Raw genomic sequence first — 24,216 nt, 5'->3', positions numbered from 1 at the left:
CGGATGATGATAGAATTTGAGGTGCGTTTGACTCCTCACCCAATAAGGCATTGTTGAATAGAGATTAACCCCCTTTAACCCAATAGCCTTGAACGTGTCTAATCGTGTGGACTCCAGCACTCCCCCTCACGGTCAAGTCCATATGTTGGGTCATGCCTATTATTGGAGATAGTTTGCTGGCTCTAACTCCCTCACGATGTTCAAGCGCTTAGCTCACTGAACTTGAGCTTTGATACCATATAGAATTTGAGCGGGCTTGACTCCTCACCTCAAATTCTATCAGATGATGAGAATGATACTCCTCAAAAGCCGGATGATGGAATGATACGCCTCAAAAAGGTAATGAATTAATCAATTTGTTTGGGGGTTGGTTTTTTTATACTTTTACATTTTTATATTCTGCTTTTTGTAGTATTGCAATGCTCCAGGTCTTAACTCAGGTGGGAGTGTACTACTATTATGATATCTCCAAACCAATAATTATTTCGTGACTGTAATTCTGATAATTGTGATGGTTTTTCACTGATTATTTGTTTTTTGTTTTAACGTGATACTAATGAGGTTGGTAGTTGTGCAAATTTTTGTGATATGGCATTTTGTATTGATCCATTGCCGTTTATTCTTCTTTGTGGCCCTTCTGCTTGTACTAGAATCTCATATTTTTGTTCATCTTTTGAGACTTATAAGCGTGTTGTGAGTTTTTCTGATTTGATTGAGTGATTGTTGGTTGTTACCAGATAGCGTAGAAGAAAAGTGTGATATTTTTCTCTGGGGATTGGAAGGTCGCACTCTCAATTCTCATGCATTTAATTTTAATTTAGATTGCTATGTGGAGGTTTTAGTAAAGTACAATATTATATGCTTATGAATTACAAGATTATGCATGCCAATTTAACTTTAATTTGTAATTTATGGGAAAATACAGAATATTATGCTAGAAGAAGTTTGAAATTCATATGAAAATGATGTTATGACCATTCAGTAACTGGAATGACAGATAGATGTGTATTTTGGTACAAGTCCTGCTATTACTCACTGCTTAAGGTACTGTATATAGTAAGGTCTTATTTTTCATTTTATTTAGGATGTTTGTTGTGCTCTGTAAGGATTGATAGCTGTCGCCACGGTTGGGTTGACTTCTGAAGCAGCTTATCATCTTGAGTCAGCTGTATATTTTGTTTATATTTTAATGTTGTGATGTTCATTCAATCAAATTCAGATTTTTATTTGTGGTTGTTAAACTTTGGAATTTGTAGTATTATTATAATTTTGAATTAGTGTAATCTTTTCTTTGTCACATTTGTTTATTTATTTCTAACATGTGTCAACTCATCTCTCTGAAATTTTGAATCTCTGAGTAGCTGATAAATTTCTTATACCATTTTGAATGACTCATTTATTTATCACTTAATGACGTTCCAATGTGACAGTGCAAGCTTTTAGGATTTCTTTTGAGCAATCCCCAAAGAAGGCCAAGCAGACCATGACAATGGCAGACTAATGGAAAAGCTGGAAATCTGATGTTTTAGATGTGGAGTTTGAATAATTCTGTAAAGCTATTGAGGCTAATCTCTCTATTGAACAAATGGTTGAGATTCTGAAGCCATGATCAGACTCCTGTGGCCCAGATCCTGTTGTTGTCACTAAATGGTGAGTTCAATTAGAACTCCACATTTACACTTATTTTTCATATATATATAAACCATGTGTGGGTTGAGATTCTTATCATTTTAAGAATGTTTTTTATTTTATTGAAACAGCCAAGACATGCTGTTTTATGGATCGTTAGGGAGGTGCCCAATTTGCAATAGTAAATTGGAATTTGATGTAAAGATAACTTGCAAAGGAATGTACAGGGAGTGTGTCTACATGCACATTCAGAACAAAGTCCACCGAGGAGGAGAGCCAGTCAAAATACCAGATTCTGTCCTCAAATCTGTTGATTTAGACGTATATTTCTGGACCAACATTCTTCCTCTTTACAATTAAGACTTGACTGTCTGTCTAATGTTACATTTCTGTGTATATATTGAGTTATTTCTCTCTGCAATAGTTATTTAGAAGTATCAATGACTCAAAAATGGATGAAAGCTTGGTTTTGAAGAAGATAAGGGCAGTGAAGATAACCACAACCAGAACAACACCAACAACGTTGAGAACAACAATGCAACTATGTATTTTTTTTATTGTTTAAATTCTTATTGTTAGTCTCGCTGGTGATATATAACAGAATAAAGTGTAAAGATTAAACTGGGTTGTTCATTATTAATGTTTCAGGATAGTTGTGGGGAAGATTGTGTTGAAGCTGAGATGGTGGAAAGGCTGGGGGGTGTTAAGCTGTGAGTTTGGGTTAACTGTGCTAATTAATCTACTTTATTGGGGACTAACTGTACCTCTGTTTGCTGTATTGTGCTTCAAGTGTTTGTAATTGTTGCTATGAATTGCTGCCTAATGTTTAGACTCGATGTCCATACGACGCTAATGCTGTTTAACTTCTTGGCTTCTTTCGATTTTTGTTTCTATACACAATTTGTGTTTGCGCATGCACATACTAGTCTCTTCTCTTTCTAATCTTTAAGAATTATGTTTTGAAGTTTCACTGCCTGTTTCATTCTGATTAAGGGTTTTATTTATTGAAACTCTGAAAAATTTGCCCTGATTTAAGGTGTATGACCAATCCCCGGTATGTTGTGGGAGAAACTAAGTTGGAAGCTTCAAAAGAGGGTCGTACTCTTAGGATTTCAAGTATGGATGTGTTGGTTACTCAGTATACTTGGACAATAAGATTCATCAACTGATAAGATGGATAAAGAAGCAATTGCCCTTCTGTGTTGGGCTTGAGGTGATTGTTATGATCTCTTTTTTTATTGTTTCCTACTCTATAGCATTTTGTTGTGAATTCTAAGGATCCGTTGACATATTTTCTCACTTCATTTTTAATAATATGTAATTTGTATTGTGGTTGCTGAGATTGGTTTTTATGGTTGTGCTACAGGCTACATATTTGAAGAAACATCTGAAGAGCCTTAATATTGATGCATTTTTAAATGGACATCGCTTTCATGTTTAATCTTTCTTCTATAATTATGATACTAAATATGAGACCTCCAATTTTTGTCACAGTTATATATTTTCTTTTTATTTATTTACTTTTTGGTTTAGTAGCTGTTATTTTCATCAAAGGCATAATATTGTTACAAAAGTATATCTTAGTAATTCATGATTACTACATATGAGAACTCCCAATTTTGTCCAGTTATTATTCCTGAGTTCATTGTTGTTAGTTAACTTACTTCTAGAATTGAAGTATATCATTGCAAAGGACAGAATATTTGTTTAAAAAAGTATGAGTTAAAATTAAGAAAAGATAATGGTTTGCTTCATCTAGCTGCCATTGTTTAGACTTCAATGGAGCTTTGCAAATTATGGTTAGTTTAGCGTGAATTTCCTTTATTTGGTGCATAGAACCAGAATAAAGGATAGTTGTTAATCATCAAGGTTCAATTGATTGCGGACTATAGTCCTAGTTTTGGTCAAAAGGTGTTCTGTGTGCTGACTATAATTCTGTTCCATAGTACTTAGTGCCTCACAAACTCCCAATTTCAATACTTAATCTACCTCCTCTCACTCTTGTAGCTGCATCTGTAATTTGTTCCTTAATATTCTCACACTTTCAGTCTAATCAGTTTTCAGGTAGAAATTAGGTAGAGGCTAATAGAAACAAGCCTATTTACCATGTGGTAAGTCAAGCCATCCTGCAGTTCTCCTCACCTAATATGGTTGTTCAAGCATGCAATGTCTCACCAGCTATGATTTCACATCAAGTTCTCGCCAGCTCAAGGTTATAATTCCTCAATTCAAGCCTCTTTGTCTACTCACATGTTTCTAATAATTAGTGGAACAACTACTCCAGCTCCATCAGAGAATCAGTTTTGGTACTCAAGATATAATTTTGTAGTTGAATCCTTGCTGAGTCATTATATGATCAAGGACAAAGTCACCAAGATAGTGTTGTTACCATGGGAGCTTAAGTTGTTTCAATACGCTCCATGTATTCATCTGCACTTAATTTTTCTATCAGTAAACTTATGTTTTTATCCGTCAAGCTTTGTGTACTGACAAGTTAAAAGCAATGCTATGACAGATAGACTTGGACTCCCCAATGAACAAGTTTTGAGCACTGTGTTTGCCACATTAAATGCATAATAACCTGTTAAGTCTTGCAATTTTGCTTAGCATGTCAATTTGGTAGATTGCACAATCATCTCCATATTCTTCTAGTGGAGCTTCCAAGCCTCTTGAACTAATTCATTCTAACTTTGAGGCCCTTCTCCACAATTGAAGTTGTGCATGATAGTCTGTTAATTGGATTGTGACCATTCAATTGAAGTTGTTGCTTGTTAGATACTGAGGTGAAGTTCTTGAGTTGTTGCTGTTAGTATACCGAGTGAAGTTATGTTGTTTTTTTTTTTTTTTTTTTTTTTTTTTTTTTTTTTTTTTTTTGTTTTGTGTATTAGTTGAATTGAGTTTGTGGTTAGCAGCTGAATTAAAATTGAAGTGAAAGTTATTGTATTTGCTATTGTTGATGTTGGCATATTGAGGACATGAGCTGTTGATAAACTGAAGTGGTACTGCTGTTATTTACTGAGTGAAGTTCTATCTTGAGTTTATGTAGTAGTTGAGGATTAACAGTTCGAGATTGACCCACTGAAGTTATGAAGATGTGATCTGAAATGCAGTGAAGTTGAGATCTACTGCAAATATGATCTGAAGTGTAGTGAAGTTGGAGTTTCAATTCATTTACTGCAGAGTGATGGGATTTGTTTATTGCCGAGCCAAAGTTTTTTCTTTACAAGCTCAAACTGCAGGCAGTTTGCTTGTGGGGGGATGTTGACTATGAAAGAGAAATGCTGAAGCTGAAAAAAGTAAATGTCACAACTGTCCCTCACTTACTTAAAGTGATACTTTATAATTATATGCTGTCGCTTTTTGCTAGTGTTTTAAGTAGTTAGCCTAGGTCAACTTCTCTTTACTTTCGTCTTCAACTTAATCTAGTGTACACATATAAACAGAGGTGTGTGCCCACTGTAATCAATCAAGAAATCAAGAAATAGCTGTGCAATATTCTTGAATTCTCTCTCAATTTTTCGATTGTTCCAAACCTGACAGATATGCACAATCTATTTTTTCATATTCTTCTAGTGGAGCTTCCAAGCCTCTTGAACTAATTCATTCTAACCTCTAAGGCCCCTCCAACAAGTGTCCGAAGTTTTATAAATACTACAAACTTTCATAATGACTTAGCAGACTCCTTGGCTTTTCCCTCCAAAAATAAGTTAAACACAGTCTTGTTTCTTCAATTTCATAAGTTAGTAGAAGACAATTTGAAACCAAATTGAGTGCTTTTAAACTGCATCGCGGTGGGGAGTTTAGAACCCTTTTACCTTAATTAAATGAACATGGCATTATATTTAGACACCCTTGCCCACATACTCAACAACAAATGGCAGAGCTAAGAGAATAATAGGCAATTGTAAAATAGGTCTAACAAGCTTCCATGCCATTAGCTTGCTAGAATTTAGCTTTTCAAACTGTTGTATCTTAATAAAGAGGTTACCTTTTTGTGTGTTTAACCATATCTCACATTTTCAACACTTTTTATATTGTTTCAGCTATAAACTTTTAAAACATTTGGTTGCGCTTGTTACCCTGCCTTATAGTGCCATAAATTTAATTTCATACTTCTAAATGATATTTGTAGGTTATAGTCCTACTCATAAGGTTTACAGAGGCTTAATGCAAATGATAAGTGTAAAGTTTGATGACTATGCAACTAAATAAGCTTTTATAGGGTTGAGACAATCCCCTTGGGCTTGTTTGATAAACTAAAACAGCATTTTTAATGGATTTTTGTGAATTTAGTAGCTTATTTAGCTTGTTTATCTACAATTCTAAGAGTGAACTTGCTACTACAGATAGTGAAGAGTTTTGACACACTTACCTTATATAGAAGCACCGTAGTTGCTCTGTCAACACTTAACCTTAACAAGCCTGACATCTGTTTCTTAGTAATAACCTGATACAAACACTAACTGTAACGTTATCGAATTAATACTTGATAGTTTCATGACATTTGATTAATATTTTTGCAGGGACATTGTAATATTTGGGTCAAAGTGTACTTACAAACATTGGTTATAAGGGAAAAAGGTCCAGTATTTCATGACACCATTTATTCATGAGTAACAGTAATTGTAGCCGTTATGGGACTTCCTCATTTAGAAGGAGAACTCTACTTGGGAAGGTATGCATTTTATTTTACTTCTATGGGTATATTATACTGGATCCTCTCACTGATCCAATTTTTTACACATTCACACTATATTGTATAAATGATCAAATTCTAATCCTCTTCTAATAGAATTTTAACGGATCTTACGACTCTAGTGTTAATGATTTGTTCCTATATATATATATATATTATATATATATAATCGATTAATAAAGGACAGAATCCAAGATTTATGAAGATTATAAAGGACATCCACTCGTTTCCTTGACATCAGGATCAAACCCTGTGGCTTCATCACCAACGATGGGTCAATCTCAAAGTTGGTATGGTCTCCCTTCACAAAGGCGGAGTGGTTAACAGATAATAGCACATTCACAGGAACCGGAGATTCTGCAAACTATATAGTAAGAGGAGTCATCAGCAAAGTTAAACTTTGACATTCTTATAAGAAAGAAATCTTGAGGCTGATATTTTTTTCACTACCTTGAATGTTTTTCAGAAGTTGCTCCTCGGATACATAGACCCTTTCGAGGGTTTTGCCAATCTTTTTCTCCCACAGAGACACGAGATCGTTAAATAGTAAATGTCCCGGAGTCTTAGTAAGTACTTCTAAAGGTTGATCATCCTGATCAATGGTTCAAAAATTCATCTAAGCTAATCTAATTAATATGTCTCTATCTTTAGAATTTGAGGGAAACTCTTAGTTTTCTTCAAGAACAATTAATGTCGATTTTAAACATTAATTAGTAATTTCTACAAGATATATATTTGAATTACCACAAGGTCTTTGGTTTTTTCAGTTTATTGTGCCACCACTGAGAACCATTCTTTTCATACATTGATGTCATATCCCTTCATTGATTAATTGTATAAGAAATTTTCCTCAAGATTCTGTGAATGAAATATTTGTCCTGCGGGACAAATAGTGGCTCATTTGGTGCTGCTTTGATGGTAATGGTTTTTTCTTGGATGCTATGTGGTACACTTGATGAATGTGACCCAAATCCGCCTACTGATTTATGAGCCAAGACTGCCTTTTGCGCGCCTCCACACACCATTCCATCTCATTTGTTCTCTCCAAGAACCCACTTGGCAAACACCTCCTGGAATGATCACTTTTCTCAACATGTTTGTTCTTTGGTGGGGTTTACGGGAGTGGCCACAAGAATTTTGCCCAGCTTGCTACAAACCAAATGCAATTTCTTTCACTTGTTCTTAACCAAAACTCCCCATTGTTTCCGAAACTCAAAACACACTGATGAATCAGTTGATTTATCAAGCATTCATGATCTCATCTTCTTGCATCTCACCCTTGAGATCCTTAATCAGCTGTCCACCGTGAACACAGTGGTAACTTATCAAAACATTCCATCAAACACCTAACCGCTGAGATTCGCAGCTCCTCATATGTGTTCACAATAAACCTTTTGTTGTCCTTAATCTTCTTCCATGTGTTGAGAAATGAAGTGTAGCCCTCTTATCAAACAAAAAGTAGACCAAACTCTGCTAGAACTGGATTGACATAACTAGTGACATCAAATTCAGCGATCAACTCTTCAATCTCTGCCTCCCTGATCATGTCTAACCGGAAGGGCTTAACAGAAGGCCAAGAAACGCCGCACTAGAAGAGAAGAAGAAATAAGAGGACACCAAGTCATTTCCGTCATCTGTCATTGATGTGCAAAGAAAGTCAACGACAAATCCAGCAAGTGGAGCTGAGTTTGAGTTCGAAAAAACATTCTTGACACTGGCTTCTTTAACACAAGCTTTATGACTTGTCATAAATTTTGCAACAGATTTTGAGCCCGTGGTAAAAAGGAGAGAAGTCTGGAGGAAGGTAGAGACTGATGAATCTTATTGAAGATAAGACTCATGCAAGTGGTTTGATGTATTGCAGCTAAAAGAGAGCTGCCAACAGGAGAATCCATGAGAAGAACAGTGACTTAGAACGATCATCTCTATGTAACAAGCGCTTTGCAAACTCGATATTGGAACCAGTGGCCTACTCCTGTGCAGGGATGCCACAAATTCAGCTTTCTTCATTGTTGGTGGTGGTATGATTAGTGAAACTGAAGAGAGAAAGTAGAAGAATACTTTTTCTTTTCTTTGGCTTTATTGTTAGGGGATGATCACTTTTTATAAAGTCAGCATGTTTGCCCCTTATACGCATAATGATGTGGGGGCTCTGTCCTCACCCCGGGTAGAAGAAGGGTGGGTGGGGCTTGGCTTGATGTTGCTTAAAACGCTTCAAGTTGTGGATATGAGCTGCTTGGAGGGGGAAAGAATCAATTATCCTTATCCCTGTTTTGCTTGAATAAATACTTGTTGTGATTTGAAGTCACTACTTATGATGCAGTTGAATCAACTGAACATAAACCTTAGAAATCTTAATGGAGAAAAATACTAATAGTAAACAAAAAGATTCATGATGAACTTTCAACATAAAACTCTCAAGGCAAATGGAACAAATCCAATACACTCAGGGAGTAAATATGATTAACTGCATGCTTCTTTCATGCTTTATTTCTTAATATTCATCAATCAAGTCTCCAAGTGCAGCATGTGAAGATCCACCCTCCATTACGCTAATCTGCTCTTTTCACTCTTCTCTTTAACCTCTTTCTTCTCACCTCATTATACTCTCCATCACACATTTGATGTCCTTGCTATCTCATCTCTGCAACCACAACTTCCCCATCATGTCTGTAATCCAATCTCACTCCACACCCAATCCCAATCTCTAACCATTTGGAATGCATTAATCTGTTGCTCAGCTACATAGCCATGTCACAGTTGGAACCCAAACACACAAGCTTTCCAAGATTGAATTCCACCCACAGTGTGACACAATCCCCCTACTGATTTATAGCCAACACCGGCTTTTGTGGCGCCCATCCCCAAACCAACCAATCTTATTTGTTCTTTCCAAGAACCCATTTGGCAAAACCTCCTGGAGATGATCACTCTTGTAATCATTGGCCTTTCAAGTTTATCCTTGTGGTGGCTTCCGTATTGACCACAAGAACCTCACCCCACTTTGCTCCAATCCGAATGCAATTTTCTTTCACTTGCTCTCCTCCAAAGCTCCCTTGCTTCCAAAGCACAAGAAAACAACTGATGATCAGTTGATCGTCAGCCATTTCATGATCTCATCAGCTTTTTGCGTCTCATCCGAAACTAACTTATGCTTTCACCCTTGAGATCAATCACCGGTCCAACTGTGTAAACAGGTGCACATGTCAAATCATTCATCAAGACTTAACCGCATGAATTCCGCTCCTCAAAGTTTGACAATATCCCTTGGTCTCCTTGAATCTTTCTTCCCTGGTTCATAAATGTAGTGTAACCACCATGCTTGTTCAACACAACTTCAGCAGACCATTGCTTGGAACGGATTACATAACTGGGGATCACCAATCACCATCAAACTCTTCAATTTCTCTTCCAACTTCGAATCATGTCGCGTTGGAAGGTACAGCAGGAGACCCATAGAAGCTGCACTAGAGGGGGGAAATAAGAAGGAACACCAAGTTCATTCCCACATCTATCATTGAAGTACAAAAGAAATCAACTACCAATCCAGCAAGTCGAGCTGAGTTAGAACTGGAAAGCACATGCTTGCCAATAGCTCTTCTTTAACACGCTCTATGACAATCTATATACTCTCTATAACTTTTCGAAGGATTATGAACCTCTTGTGAAGAGAAAGTCACCAGGAGGAGAAGATTGATGAACCTTATTGAAGTATCAGATTCTGCAAGTGATTTGGTCTGTGCAGCTGAAGAGAGGTGCCAAAAGGAGAATCCATGAAAGAAAAGTCACTAAGAACCGATCATCTCGATCCAACAACGATTTGCAAACTCATTTGGGACCAGGTGGCCTGGCGCCCGTACAGGGATGAACACAAGGTCAACTTTCTTCATTTTTGGTGGTAGCTATTTGGATGGGAGAAATGAGAGTATATTTTTCCTTTTCTGAAATCTACTGGTTAAATGTACAATACATGATGTTACACCTCTTCAACTTGTTTAAGAAATAGTCAAGAGGTCATTCAAACTACAGGGTATACTCAGGTTGCTGTGATCACCCGGAACCGGCTGCTGAACGGGTCGCGTCAAGGAATACCTGAAATATAAATTAAACTGTTTTGATCCGCGGTTGGACCGGGATTATTGTAGCGAATCGCCGTCAATCAGTTTTCAGCCAAAACAGGGTTACCTTTTATTCCCGTTCTTAAATCTATTTCTACGTCCCTTTTTCTTTCTTCCTTATTTTACACAAATCTAAGCAAATTGAAATTCCTAACATACAATTTAAAGCCCTGGAAAATTGTTTAATAAACCCAGATTATCACCATGCCTCGCCGAGAGGTGAAGACGAAGACGATATGACGATGTGCGAGATGAGGACGATGAGAGGAAGAGGAAGATTTTGACGATGAGGATTAAGATTACGGCGGCGGCGGCGTGGGAGAAAGCATAAGGCGAAGAGACGAACCGGTCGGAGTTTTTCGATCTGGAGGCACAAGTTTCTTTATACCCCATTGTCATGGTCGCCCATGACTAAAAGCAGCACTAACGCAAAAAAATGACAAGATTTCTCATTGCTTAGCATTTAATTTTGATGAGATTGTGTTTAGCCTACTGGAATGCAACATGGTAGGTGTTTTATAAGAAAGAAGAGAAGAGTAGAAAAAAGATACGTGTCTTTCATGCAGAGTTTGTAGGATGGTGGTAGATTTTGTTTACCACAGTTGATTCTGTGAGAAATATATCCCTGTATGACAAAGTCTTGTTGGAGACCATCGTTTTCTTCTTTGGAATTTTCTATCTTACTTTATATTTTTTGGTTTGTTTTGGTAGTGAGAAGACGAGGAGGAAGAGAAGAGAGGACGCTTTGTTCTTGAATTTGAGTGAACTGAAGACGAAGAGGAAAGAAAGTCTGAATTGATGAATTTGATTTAGTGGAAAGAAAATTTAGTGATTGAAATTAGTTAGAGATAGTTGAAAGATTGCGCGGAAGTATTTGTGTTTTTTTTTTTTTGCTGCCATCATGCGGATGTCACCGGTCCGACCCCCGGTCGAACCAAATGACTGATTCTTGGTGAAGGGATAACAGCTCATCTTTCTTCATTTTTTGCTTTTGGTTTTTCTTGTGATAACTCTTTCTTGATTAAATTTTCTCTTGCTTTAAGTTTCTTAATTGTATCAGATGAGTTTTGTAAGAATAGTTGGTTGAAGAAACCAATGTTTGAAAACCAGATCAGATCTTAACCCGATCAAGGGCCCGATTTATGGTTTGATCGATCCGGGCTGCCGATCGTACTGAACACGTCAGTTCTTCTAAAAATTTTAAAATTTATAAATTGGTCCCTTTATATTCTAGTATATTAAAAATACTCCAAAAAAATTGCAAATTAGTCCCCAAAAATTATATATTTTTCCCACAAAATTTTAGTCCCTAAATTTTGAAATATTTCAAACACACACCTAAAAATTATAATTAACACTTGTCTGTTGAAATATAGCAATCCTCCCTGGAACCTCAACCGAATCGAGAGGTTGTCGGTTCCCTATCTGATCGGTTTTGGAAAAAACTTAGAATACGAGTCATCTTACATCATTTGTATAAAATTATGAATTTACGATATGCATATATATGACATGAAATATTTACTTCTTGGTTATCCTGTGGTATATATGTTGTATCATAAATTCTCTCTATATTATATAACTTTAGTTGAGAGAGATGAATAAATAAAAGTTTAAATCACATAAGTTTTGTGTGGATTGATGTTCTCCAATGATGTGATAGTTTTATTAGTTTTTGGCTAACTTCTATGAGATCTACCAACATTGAGGCGAGTTCTACCCTTGAACTTCATCAAGACGAAAAAGTCTATGTTACCATGGGATACCACATTAACGATCACAAATCAATGTATGCATCACTACACAGATATTCAGTTTAATCACCAATCACGTTAATTATAAAAAGGGATGATAAAGAAAAAAAATTCTCAAGACAACATAACACATCGATTTTCAGCGTCAGGGGTTTTTGTATATTTCAATTTAAGGACTAATTGAATTTTCTAAGGGTTTTGGAGATATGCAAAACTTTAGCGATTATTTTGTATAAACCTTATATACTCCATCCTGAAATGGAGAGTTATAATTCTTCATTTTCTTCACAATTGAAACAAAACTTTCCCCCGCATAGAAAAGTACATCAAATTTCAGTTAAAATACCAGTGAAAGTACATAGATTTGCCTTTGTTGTGTCTTATACCCAATTTTCCCCTAACTTAACTCAGAGCTCCCGGTAAATCACTGTTTTGCCCCAAAGTGTGATAAAGGGACCTCCTAAATACCAAATCACACTGCCTGTTCCTACTCAAGTTAATGAATTTTAACGGAATTAGCATATCTAAGCCAAGTCACACACTCTCTCTGTCACCTTTAAGAGAAAGGACCATGTATAACAGAACTCATTCAGATGTAGTTAAACCCATTTAATCCACTAAATATTGGAAGCAACCACAATTGATTTTCACTGCATACGTTGCCTTGCCTAGTGGTTTTTTGTTATAGCTAATTTTGAAATCCCTACCAGTTTTTATCCTACAGTTTCCATAATTATTTATCTGTGAGTTTTATCAAAGTTCATGGAGTCTATTTAACAGGAAAATAACTTCATCCTTCATATTGGGTGAAAGATCTAAAACCAACTTGACGTATCCTGCAACTAATGGAATATCATTTTCCCAATCCACCGAGTATCCTAACTCTCCCTCGTTCCTATTTTTATTTGATGACATACTACTTTATCATCTATGCAATCTCTGCTTTGATGCATGAAGGTATAGCGGCTATCCCCTGAGCTTCTCTTCAAAATTATGATCTTGCAACAGCCCGGTGTTTACACAATTACTATAAATCAATTAAGTAATGTTATAAAATTATAATTAATTAAGTAATCATTTAACTATAATGTAATGTTATAATTGATTAAGTATGATATTTAACTAGTAATTAAATTTATTAATGTTTATCAATTTATCATATATAATTAATTAATTACTAATTTATTATAGATATACTTAGAACTTGATAATTGAAGTAAATAACTAAATATATTATTACTCAATCAAATATACTATTTTATTCAAAAATAATTCTTTTAATAACATTAAAAATGTAAAACACTTTTAATTGGATCATAATTCCAATTATTCACTTAATTGATCAAAACTTTAATATTAATGTATTATAATATATTAAAGCTTTTAATATGGTGTAATTTATATGTAATAAGTATAATTGTATTCGAATATTTATTTAATTAGGTTATTCTAAAATTTTAACTTTTTCTATTTTAAATTTTTTTATATGTAAAATAATAGAAACTCCCCCATTATTTACATTTCAAAAATATTTCATTATAGTCCAAGTTCCAAAATAGGTTCTAAACAGGTTCCAAAAACAGGTTCCAAAACAGGTTCCAAACAAGTTCTAAAATAGGTTCCAAAACAGGTTCCAAACAGGTTCCAAAACGGGTTCCAAACCGGGTACCCCTTACAGGTTCCAAACAGGGTACCCTTTTTACAGGTTCCGGTTCCGGTTCCAGTTCCTCCACATGTAAGAACCGGAATCGGAACCGCACAGTAGCGGTTCCAAAAAATTGGAACCGGAACCTACCCGCACAATGCAGGTTTTGGGTAGGTTCCGGTTCCGGTTCCGGTTCTTACCCCCGGTTCCGGTTCTACCCGCTACCCGTGCTCACCCCTAGCCACCATGTCAAATTTAGTACCATTGTTCACTTTTATCTTAGGCGTTCTGTGTAGGTACATGAGTAATATAATTCTAATATATCGTACAAAAATGTGTACAGATTTTCGTTATATATTATATATATTTCAGGATGGAGAAGGTAGACATTTGCAAGCTTAGCACCTAGGCAAAGATTTTGGGCAGCCTTGTTGCCTTTGGTGGTGCAGCAATGCTGGCTCTTTACAAAGGAATTGTGGTGGTTTCATCTCATAAAGATAATTTTCATCATTATGAGAATAAAAGATTTATTCCACATGGAGATAATTGGATTAAGGGTTCTATTTTCCTTTTATTTGCATGCTTTGCAATGACAGCATTGTACATTTTACAGGTGATTAATGATATAAATTAGTAACAAAATTTTCTTCTCAATATCCATGATTCTATATATAAGGTTTTCAATTTCTGTGTTGATTATACTTCAAAAAATTTTAAATGCGGAAAAAATATATGAACTTGGTTTACAAATATCAATCATCGGTAGACTGAACTTTGTCTTTTAGTATTAATGGACAGTGTTAAACCGTCATCGCTAATGCTAATTAACGTGATCTAGATTTTTGATAATATATAGACGATCGTTTGACTAGTATTAATGTTATTTATGGAAAAATATACAGGCTTTAGCTATCACGAAGTACCCAGCACTAATAACTCTTACATTACACACAAGCTTAACTGGAGGTTTATTTAATCATAGCTGTAATTCAAGTTCGTGAACCCCATTCTTGGAGATTGTCCTGGAACATTGCTCTTCTTGGTCCTATTTTTAATGTAAGCCTCTCCAACTTTTATGTCAAATTAAGTTTGATAACATATTTTTATCACTTGTTAGGGTTAGGGTTGTGATTATCCTGTTAACGCGTAAATCTAACCACATGATGAGCTAAAAGGGTAGGTAATTGAGGTAATTGCTTTAGCTCTCGTATCAAAATCGAGGCCTCTATTCAATTACATCAAAATGAACATTATTATTTTTATTAATATAAATTTAATACACAAATTCTCTCATACAAACTGACGTGACTCAAGACAATAGATGAATACATATGAAAAATTGACTTATAATATAGTTAACATTTGTTTTGTAACATTTTCTTTTCTGTTAAGACTCAAACTATGATTAAATTCTTTGTTTCAATAATTTTCTTATTCGTATACACTCTCAATATCAATTTTATTTTAAGAAGGCCTAAAGAAAGCATAAACGACTAGAAAAGAAAACCACTTCAACCTCATTATCATGTTATAGTAATTACTAATAGGGTAAACAACATATTCCCACCCAAGGTTTAGCTAAAACCTAAGTTAATACTACTGGTTTCATTTATTACAAATACCCACCCTTAAACACAGTTAGTGACTGTTGGGTTATGACGAATGCTATTACCAAACAACCCTTCATCCCATTTCAAACCACCACGGCACAACTCGAGCCAGCCAAACCACCACCACAACCCATTCCAAACCACTACCATAGCCATCCAAACTATATCCCATTCCAAATCCCACAGCCGGCCAAACCACCACCACCACATCCTATTCCAAACCACCCCATCCCAAAACCACCACAGCGTCTAAACCACCACCACAGTCAGCCAAATCACCCCATTCCAAACCCAATAGCAACTACCAAAAATCACACCATTTCAATAAGAAAAACAAAAAAACAAAAAACAAAAAACAAAAGCAAAAACAAAAAACAAAATAGAAACCCTAGGGAGAGGGGGCTTAAATCGGTGTTGAAAGGTGAGAAATCGGGGACGGAGAGCTTTGATGAGTTAAATGGTGGGCTTGATTAAGATTTTTGGTGATGGGGCTACCGGAAAGAGGTTGGCGGAGTGCGACAGTTGAGGTGAAGGGTGATGGCGAAAAGGGGAGTCAAGGTGGTCGGGGGGGTAGTGGGTTGGGATGGTGAGGTGCCGGGGAGGAGGAGGTGTAGAGGGAAAACGAAGAAGATGGGAGGATGAGGCAGAGATAAGGAAGAAAGTGAAAGTGAAAAAAAAAAAAAAAATAGAAAGACCGATTTGCCCCTTTACTGTTAAAATAAAGAAAATGGTGTTAATTTAAGGGTGGGTATTTGGAATAAATGAAACCACGCGTATTAGCTTGGGATTTGGCTCAACCTTGGGTGGGAATATGTTGTCTAGTCTTACTAATAATTACCAAATTCAATATATTTTCTCTTTTATAATTAACCAGAGAAAAGAATCATCATTAACATGTGCCCTAATTTCATAATAATATGATTTTTTATTTTTTATTTTTTTTTATTATTATTATTTTTTACTTTTTTTGTCGCGCATGTGTGTATAGAGAATAATGATAAGTGGAATAACATTTTATGTTCAAACATTGGTGGTAAGAAGGAGAGGTCCAGTTTTCATGACAGCATTTAGACCTTTAGCGACAATAATTTCAGCCATTATGGGACTTCTAATTTTAGGAGATGCCCTGCACTTGGGAGTGTATGTTTAAATTTTAATTAATTTCTTGAATTAATTATTAATTACTATTGTTGATCAGTCTATCATTTTTCATAATTAACTAATTAATTTAATTTCAATTATTTCATAATTATGGGAGCAATATTGATAGTTATTGGTTTGTATGCAACTCTTTGGGGAAAAGAGAAAGAGAAAGATAGGAATTAATAAAATTAAAATAATAGTATTCAAGTTGTAATTTTTACTTTTAATATTGCTATTTTAATTTAATTATCTCATGGTCATCATGATATAATTATTTTGCCCCTTGGTTTTCAGTACTCTATATTCATATTCTATCGTCAAAAACACTAGGATTAACTCCTTTAACTCTAATAGACATTAATGAAATAAGACTCTTGATATGAAGACTATTAGCTTCCAGAGGGCTTTGAATTAAATTCTTGTTTTTTGTTTTTATAATAATACAATATTAACACAAAAAATGCACGACATAGTTTAACTTTTTTATTTAATATTAGAGAATCGGTCGAAAATTGATATTTACAACATACCAATGCCTTTTAAAAAACAATAATATTATATCCACAACTCTCTCTTACAACATTTTCTCATAACCCTCGACATGGTAACTTGTTATTGGTTAGCTCGCAAATAGACAGACGGGACCCATTTTGCAAACTGACCAATGACAAGCTTTCACGTCGATGGTTGTGAGATTGAGTTGTAGATCTAACATCACTCTTTAAAAAGACCAAAAAAATATAGTTTTTTTTTTAATCATTACATCACCCTTTAAATAGACAAAAAAAAAAAAAAAAAAAAAAAAGAATAATACTATACTAACAACCTTTTATCACAAATTTTCTCTTACAACCCTGAAGTGGCAGCTCGTAATTAATTAATAGGATCCGTTGTGAACTAACTAATTGCGAGCTGCCATGTTAAGATTACGAGAGAAAGTTTGTGAGAGGGGGTTATTGGTGTAGTATTATTAAAAAATATATATATGTTTTTTTTTTTTTATCATTATTATTAGTTGATCTGTATGGTTAATATATTAGTCCACAGTAGTCAAACAAGCCTTCATAAAATTTAGGGAGCTATCCAAATGTGTTGCACAGTATGCTAATGGTCTTCTATTAGGTCTTCAAGTTTTGGGCCTTTTTTTTATTCGGAGGAAGAAAAGTTCATATACGATGCATTGAAAAGACTAGAAAGAGATTGTGATAAAGATTTATTGGATAGACTTCAGATAAGTTTTGATGGGCAATGATAGATAACATGTTTCTTGATATAAAATGTTTCTTTTAAAGAGAAAATAGAAATTCTGTAACAAGAATTCTTGAAAATAGTTTTTTTCTTCTTCTAAAATCTAAATATTGGAATAAATATTCTAATTGACGAATCATTCGTAATTATTTTAGATGACGATAAATTGTGGGTACATGATTTGTTACAACACTAATTTTGTAAGAGAAATAAGATACATTTAAGTTTAAATAATATATAGTTCAATCTAACCACCACTGGGTGGTTCAGTCGTCAACAAAGACTTTTAGGTGTATTACTTAAGAGATCCTAAGTTCAACCCACTTGGATTGCTAATAAAGATGACCATTAAGGAGATTTACTTGACTGTCAACTTTAAAGCTTAGAGGATTAGTTAAGATGCCTACAAATTGTTCCAGACATCCCCAATCNAAAAACCTAATTGATATTAGGTTTATTGAAGGCTGGAATTTTACTGAACTGCCCCTTAGCTTTTAGCAAAAACCTTTGACTGCCCATTTCAAACTTTGACTTCCACATGGCATAAATCAATTGCCACCTCAACAACAATAATAATACAATATTAACACACAAAAATGCACGACATAGTTTAACTTTTTTATTTAATATTAGAGAATTGGTAGAACATTGATATTTACAGCATACTAATGCCTTTTAAAAAACAATAATGTTGTTTAAAAAACAATAATGCTCCACAACTCTCTCTCACAACATTCTCTCATAACTCTCGACGTGGTAACTTGTCATTGGTTAGCTCTCAAATGGACAGATGAGACGCATTTTGTAAGTTGACTAATGACAAGCTTTCATGTCGAGGGTTGTAAGATTGAGTTGTAGATTTAACATCAATCTTTAAAAAGACAAAAAAAAAAAATATATAGTTTTTTTTTTATCATTACATCACTCTTTAAATAGACTAAAAAAAAAAAAAAAAATACTATACCAATAATTTTTTTTCATAAATTTTCTCTCACAACCTTAACATGACAGCTCGCAATTAGTCAGCTTGCAATTAATTAGTGGGACCTGTTGTGAACTAATCAATTGTGAACTGCCACGTTAGGGTTATAAAAGAAAGTTTGCGAGAGGGGGTTGTTAGTGTAGTATTATTTAAAAAAAAAATTATAGGTTTTTTTTTTTATCATTATTATTAGTTAATCTGTATGGTTAATACATTCGTCCACATTAGTCAAACAAGCCTTCATAAAATTTAGGGAGCTATCCAAATGTGTTGCACAGTATGCTAATGGTCTTCTATTAGCTCTTCAAGTTTTGGGCCTTTTTTTTTTTTTTTCGGAGGAAGAAAAGTTCATATACGGTGTATTGAAAAGACTAGAAAGAGATTGTGATAAAGATTTATTAGATAGACTTCAAATAAGCTTTGATGGGCAAGAAGAATTAGAGAAAAAATATTTCTTGATATAACATAGTTTCTTTTAAAGAGAAAATAGAAATTATGTAACAAGAATTCTTGAAAATAGTTTTTTTTTCTTCTAAATATTCCAATATTTATTCTAATTGACAAATCAATCGTAATTATTTTAGATGACGATAAATTGTGGGTACATAATTTGTTACAACTCTAATTTTGTACGAGAAATAAGATACATTTAAATTGAAGTAATAAATAGTTCAATCTAACCACCACTAGGTGGTCCAGCTGTCAATTAGGACTCTTGGGTGTATTACTCAAGAGATCCTAAGTTCGATCTACCTGGATTGCTAATAAAGATGACCACTGAGGAGATTTATCCGACTATCAAGTTCAAGATCTGAAGGATTAATTGAGATGCATGCAAATTGTCTCGAACATCTCTGGTGACATGGTGGAATATTATTAGACATATAGCATCATGTAATTAGGGCATCAAAAGTCTTGGCATAATAAAATGTTATTAGACATATGGTATCATATAATTGGGGCATCAAAGGTCCATTCAAAACTAGATTAATTTTCACGTAAACTGAGACCATTTACATTCACATGCAAACGCTTGAAACGTGTTAATCCTTTCACATTCACCAGAAAACAGGTTTGCCCAGAGTCGGCCCAAGGGGTAGGCAAGTGAGACACCTGCCTAGGGCCCTCCAAAAAAAAGCCCCAAAAAGGGGCCAAAATTATTTTAAAATTTTTTTAAATAGATTTACAGAAATACTATTGGGCCTAAACAAGTTTATAATTTTTTATCCAAACCAGTCCAAAGGGCCCCAAAAAAGACAAAAAGGCCCAAATTCATTATAATTTTTTTACATAAATTTACAAAAAACCATGTTTCATACTTTCCATTCATACTCCTAAATTAACTAAACGAATTATTTAAATGTCTAAAATTTCAAAACACCCATTCAATCCCTAAAATTATGAAAACATTGCATCTCCACCCCTCTACACCGCCATAGTGTCACTATCGACGTTAAAGTGATGATTCCAGTCAATTTTCTCACCAAAATCGATCGGATTTATCACTTAATCATTTTCGAAAAGTTTTCCCAGCCTTGACAACCCCCAATTTGGTAGATTTTCGCAGCCCATTTTCATTCTTCATCACGTGCGATAGCCATTTCTGGCACGGATCCGCTGTCGTTGACCTTCTTCGACACCACCGTCTTCGTCCCCTCGGCCCCCTCCCTAAAACCCCTCACTTACCTAACCTTGGTAGCCCATCGTCTACCTCTAGTCCTCGCAAGAAAGATTATATAATTTGACTATATTATCAATTGAAAAGGATTTGGTTTCTAAATTTGAATATAAAAATTTAATCAGTGATTTTATATTTTTGAAAAAAAATTAATTTGAAATAATTTTTTAATATATGTTTATATTATTAAAAGGCGCAAAGTAACTGTTTTCCAGGTCACAAATGTTCAGTTTCGCGCTCTCTCTCATTTTCCCACCAAAGCTGCAGAGAAATTTCATCTTCCCAGTTGGAGATTCAGGTCTAGCTTTTAGGTTTTTATTTTTCAGCTCCCAAGAGTTTTCATCGCCTGATCTAGAGACCACGCCCGTTGTTGCTAAAACTGATGTGGCACAAGCAACACCACCTGATAATTTTACTATTGATGTTGCAGAGTATGAAGATCAGAATCTGGAGCCTGAAAAAGGTAACTATTTTGGCTTCTAAGAACTGGGATTTTGTTTTTATTTCAATATAGCGTGCATGATAACAATTAATGAGCTGTCTCTTTTGTTGATGTTTCAATGTTTCAGAGCCGGATGATGAGAATGATACGCCTCAAGAAGGTAATGAATTAATCAAATTTGGTTTGTTGGGGTTGGGTTTTTTATATTTCTACATTTTTATATTCTGCTTTTTGTAGAATTCCAATGCTCCAGGTCATTAACTCAGTTGGGAGTGTACTACTATTATGATATCTCCAAACCAATAATTATTTCGTAATTGTAATTCTGATAATTGTGGTGGGTTTCACTGATTATTTGTTTTTTTTGTTTGAAACGTGATACTAATGAAGGTTGGTAGTTGTGCAAATTTTGTGATATGGCATTTTGTATTGATCCATTGCTATTTGTTCTTCTTTAGTGGCCCTTCTGCTTGGTACTAGAATCTTATATTTTTGTTTAGTCTTCTGAGACTTATAAGCGTGTTGTGAGTTTTGTGATTTGATTGAAGTGATTGTTGGTTGTTACCAGATAGCGGAGAAGAAAAGTGTGATATTTTCACTGGGGATTGGAAGGTCGCACTCTCATGCATTTAATTTTAATTTAAATTGCTATGTGGAGGTTTAGTAAAGTACAATATTATATGCTTATGAATTACAAGATTATGCATGCCAGATTTAACTTTAAATTTGTAATTTATAGTGGAAAATACAGAATTATTATGCTAGAAGAAGTTCGAAATTCATATGAAAATATGAGTTATGACATTCAGTAACTGGAATGACAGATGGATGTGTAATTTTGGTACAAGTCCTGTTATTACTCACTGTTTACGCCACTGTATATATTAAGGTCTTATTTTTCATTTTGTTTAGGATGTTTGTTGTACTATGTAGGGAGGATTGATAGGATTAGCTGTCATCACGGTTGGGTTGACTTCTGAAGCAGCTTATCATCTTGAGGTGAGCTGTATATTTTATTTACATTTTAATGTTGTGATGTTCATTTAATCAAATTCAGATTTTTATTTGTGGATTGTTAAACTTTGGAATTTGTAGGTATTATTGTAAGTTTGAATTAGGGTAATCTTTTCTTTGTCACTAATTGTTTATTTATTAATAACATGTGTCAACTCATCTGTCTGAAATTTTGAATCTCTGAGGTAGCTGAATAAATTTCTTATACCATTTTGAATGACTCATTTATTTATCACTTAATGACGTTCCAATGTGACAGTGCAAGCTTTTAGGATTTCTTTTGAGCAATCTCCAAAGAAGGCCAAGCAAGACCATGACAATGGCAAGACTAATGGAAAAGCTGGAGAATCTGATGTTATAGATGTGGAGTTTGAAGAATTCTGTAAAGCTATTGAGGCTAATCTCTCTATTGAACAAATGGTTGAGATTCTTGAAGCCAATGACCAAGACTCCTGTGGCCCAGATCCTGTTGTTGTCACTAAATGGTGAGTTCAATTAGAACATCCACTATTTTACATATTTTTCATCTATATATAAACCATGTATGTGGGTTGAGATTCTTATCATTTTAAGAATGTTTTTTATTTTATTGAAACAGCCAAGACATGCTGTTTTATGGAGCGTTAGGGAGATGCCCAATTTGCAATATTAAATTGGAATTTGATGGTAAAAGATATACTTGCAAAGGAATGTACAGTGAGTGGTCTACATGCACATTCAGAACAAAAGATCCACCGAGGAGGGAGGAGCCTGTCAAAATACCAGATTTTGTCCTCAAATCTGTTGATTTAGACGTATATTTCTGGACCGTACATTCTTCCTCTTTACAATGACTATCTGTCTAATGTTATATTTCTGTGTATTTATTTGAGTTCTATTTCTCTCTGCAATAGTTGATTTAGAAGTATCAAATGACTCGAAAATGGATGAAAAGCTTGGTTTTGAAGAAGATAAGGGCAGTGAAGATAACCACAACCAGAACAACACCAACAAAGTTGAGAACAACAATGCAACTATGGTATTTTTTTTATTGTTTAAATTCTTATTGTTAGTCTCTCTGGTGATAAATAAAAGAATAAAGTGTAAAGATTAAACTGGGTTGTTCATTATTAATGTTTTCAGGATAGTTGTGGGGAAGATTGTGTTGAAACTGTGACGGTGGAGAAGGCTGGGGAGTGTTTAAGCTGTGAGTTTGGTTAACTGTGCTAATTAATCTACTTTATTGGGGACTAACTGTAACACGGTTTGCTGTATTGGTGCTTCAAGTGTTTGTAATTGTTGCTATGAATTGCTGCCTAATGTTTAGACTCGATGTCCATACGATGCTAACGCTGTTTAACTTCTTGGCTTCTTTCGATTTTTTGTTTCTATACACATATTTGTGTTTGCGCATGCACATACTAGTGTCTTCTTCCTTTCTAATCTTTAAGAATTATGTTTTAAAGTTTACTGCCTGTTTCATTCTGATTAAGGGTTTTATTTATTGAAACTCTGAAAAATTTGCCCTGATTTTAAGGTGTATGACCAATCCCCAGGTATGTTGTGGGAGAAACTAAGTTGGAAGCTTCAAAAGAGGGTCGTACTCTTAAGGATTTCAAGTATGGATGTGTTGGTTACTCAGTATACTTGGACAATAAAGATTCATCAACTGAAAAGATGGATAAAGAAGCAGAATTGCCCTTCTGTGTTGGGCTTGAGGTGATGTATTATGATCTCTTTTTTTGATTTTTTCCTACTCTATAGCATTTTGTTGTGAAATCTAAGGATCCGTTGACATATTTTCTCACTCATTTTTAATAATATGTCAATGTTATTGTGGTTGCTGAGATTTGGTTGTTTGAAGAAACATCTGAAGAGGCTTCATAATTGATGCATTTTTAAATGGATATCGCTTTCATGTTTAGTCTTTCTTTTATAATTCATGATTACTAAGATATGAGACTCCAATTTTGTCACAGTTAATATATTTTCTTTTTATTTATTTACTTTTGGTTAGTAGCTGTTATTTTCATCAATTGAAGAAGCACATAATGTTTACATCATTGAAATATCTACATTACTGTTCAAAAAATGCTTTAAAGTATCCTATCACATAATGTTTACATCATTGAAATATCTACAGGTACTGTTCAAAAAATGCTTTTAATTAGTATCCTATGCAGAGCAACTTTCTGCAAATCCACTTTTTATAAAAGCCTTACCTAATTAATATTTGGGTCTATTGTCAAAATGAGGTTCATGTGCGGGTCAGGCACTA

General features: G+C 34.5%; 1 protein-coding gene and 1 pseudogene across 5 annotated transcripts; one reads left to right on the top strand and one right to left on the bottom strand.

The window, feature by feature from the left end:
- LOC116105943 overlaps positions 1–24,216 on the bottom strand; it is a 71,361-nt pseudogene that overhangs the window by 5,026 nt on the left and 42,119 nt on the right.
- Positions 180–23,967, top strand: LOC116105980. Of its 5 annotated transcripts, none has more exons than XR_004124185.1 (8): positions 180–339; positions 21,514–21,557; positions 21,879–21,944; positions 22,219–22,444; positions 22,558–22,753; positions 22,853–22,977; positions 23,082–23,145; positions 23,495–23,967. XR_004124185.1 is itself a non-coding variant. In XM_031392350.1 (4 exons), exons 2-4 carry the CDS (start codon positions 22,882–22,884, stop codon positions 23,682–23,684), a joined length of 357 nt encoding a protein of 118 aa, XP_031248210.1. In that variant the 5' UTR covers positions 1,896–1,950; positions 22,853–22,881; the 3' UTR covers positions 23,685–23,967. The 5 variants fall into 5 exon arrangements, 1 of the variants encoding a protein (XP_031248210.1); XR_004124184.1 differs by lacking the exons at positions 180–339; positions 21,514–21,557 and adding exons at positions 20,736–20,966; positions 21,073–21,105; XR_004124186.1 differs by lacking the exons at positions 180–339; positions 21,514–21,557 and adding exons at positions 20,736–20,966; positions 21,073–21,105 and having other exon boundaries at positions 23,476–23,967.

This window comes from Pistacia vera, unplaced genomic scaffold (assembly GCF_008641045.1).
Source record: "Pistacia vera cultivar Batoury unplaced genomic scaffold, PisVer_v2 Contig507, whole genome shotgun sequence".
NCBI classification, from domain to species: domain Eukaryota; kingdom Viridiplantae; phylum Streptophyta; class Magnoliopsida; order Sapindales; family Anacardiaceae; genus Pistacia; species Pistacia vera.
Note: the sequence above shows the minus strand (reverse complement) of the source record. Positions and strands in the feature narration are given on the sequence as shown.

Bases quoted from the DNA above. Each gene is read 5' to 3' on its own strand.
- LOC116105980 (XM_031392350.1), top strand. From the start codon at position 22,882: ATGGATGAAAAGCTTGGTTTTGAAGAAGATAAGGGCAGTGAAGATAAC. The intron at 22,978-23,081 runs GTATTTTTTTTA...TAATGTTTTCAG, and splicing joins AGAACAACAATGCAACTATG to GATAGTTGTGGGGAAGATTG. The intron at 23,146-23,487 runs GTGAGTTTGGTT...GTGTATGACCAA, and splicing joins GGCTGGGGAGTGTTTAAGCT to TCCCCAGGTATGTTGTGGGA.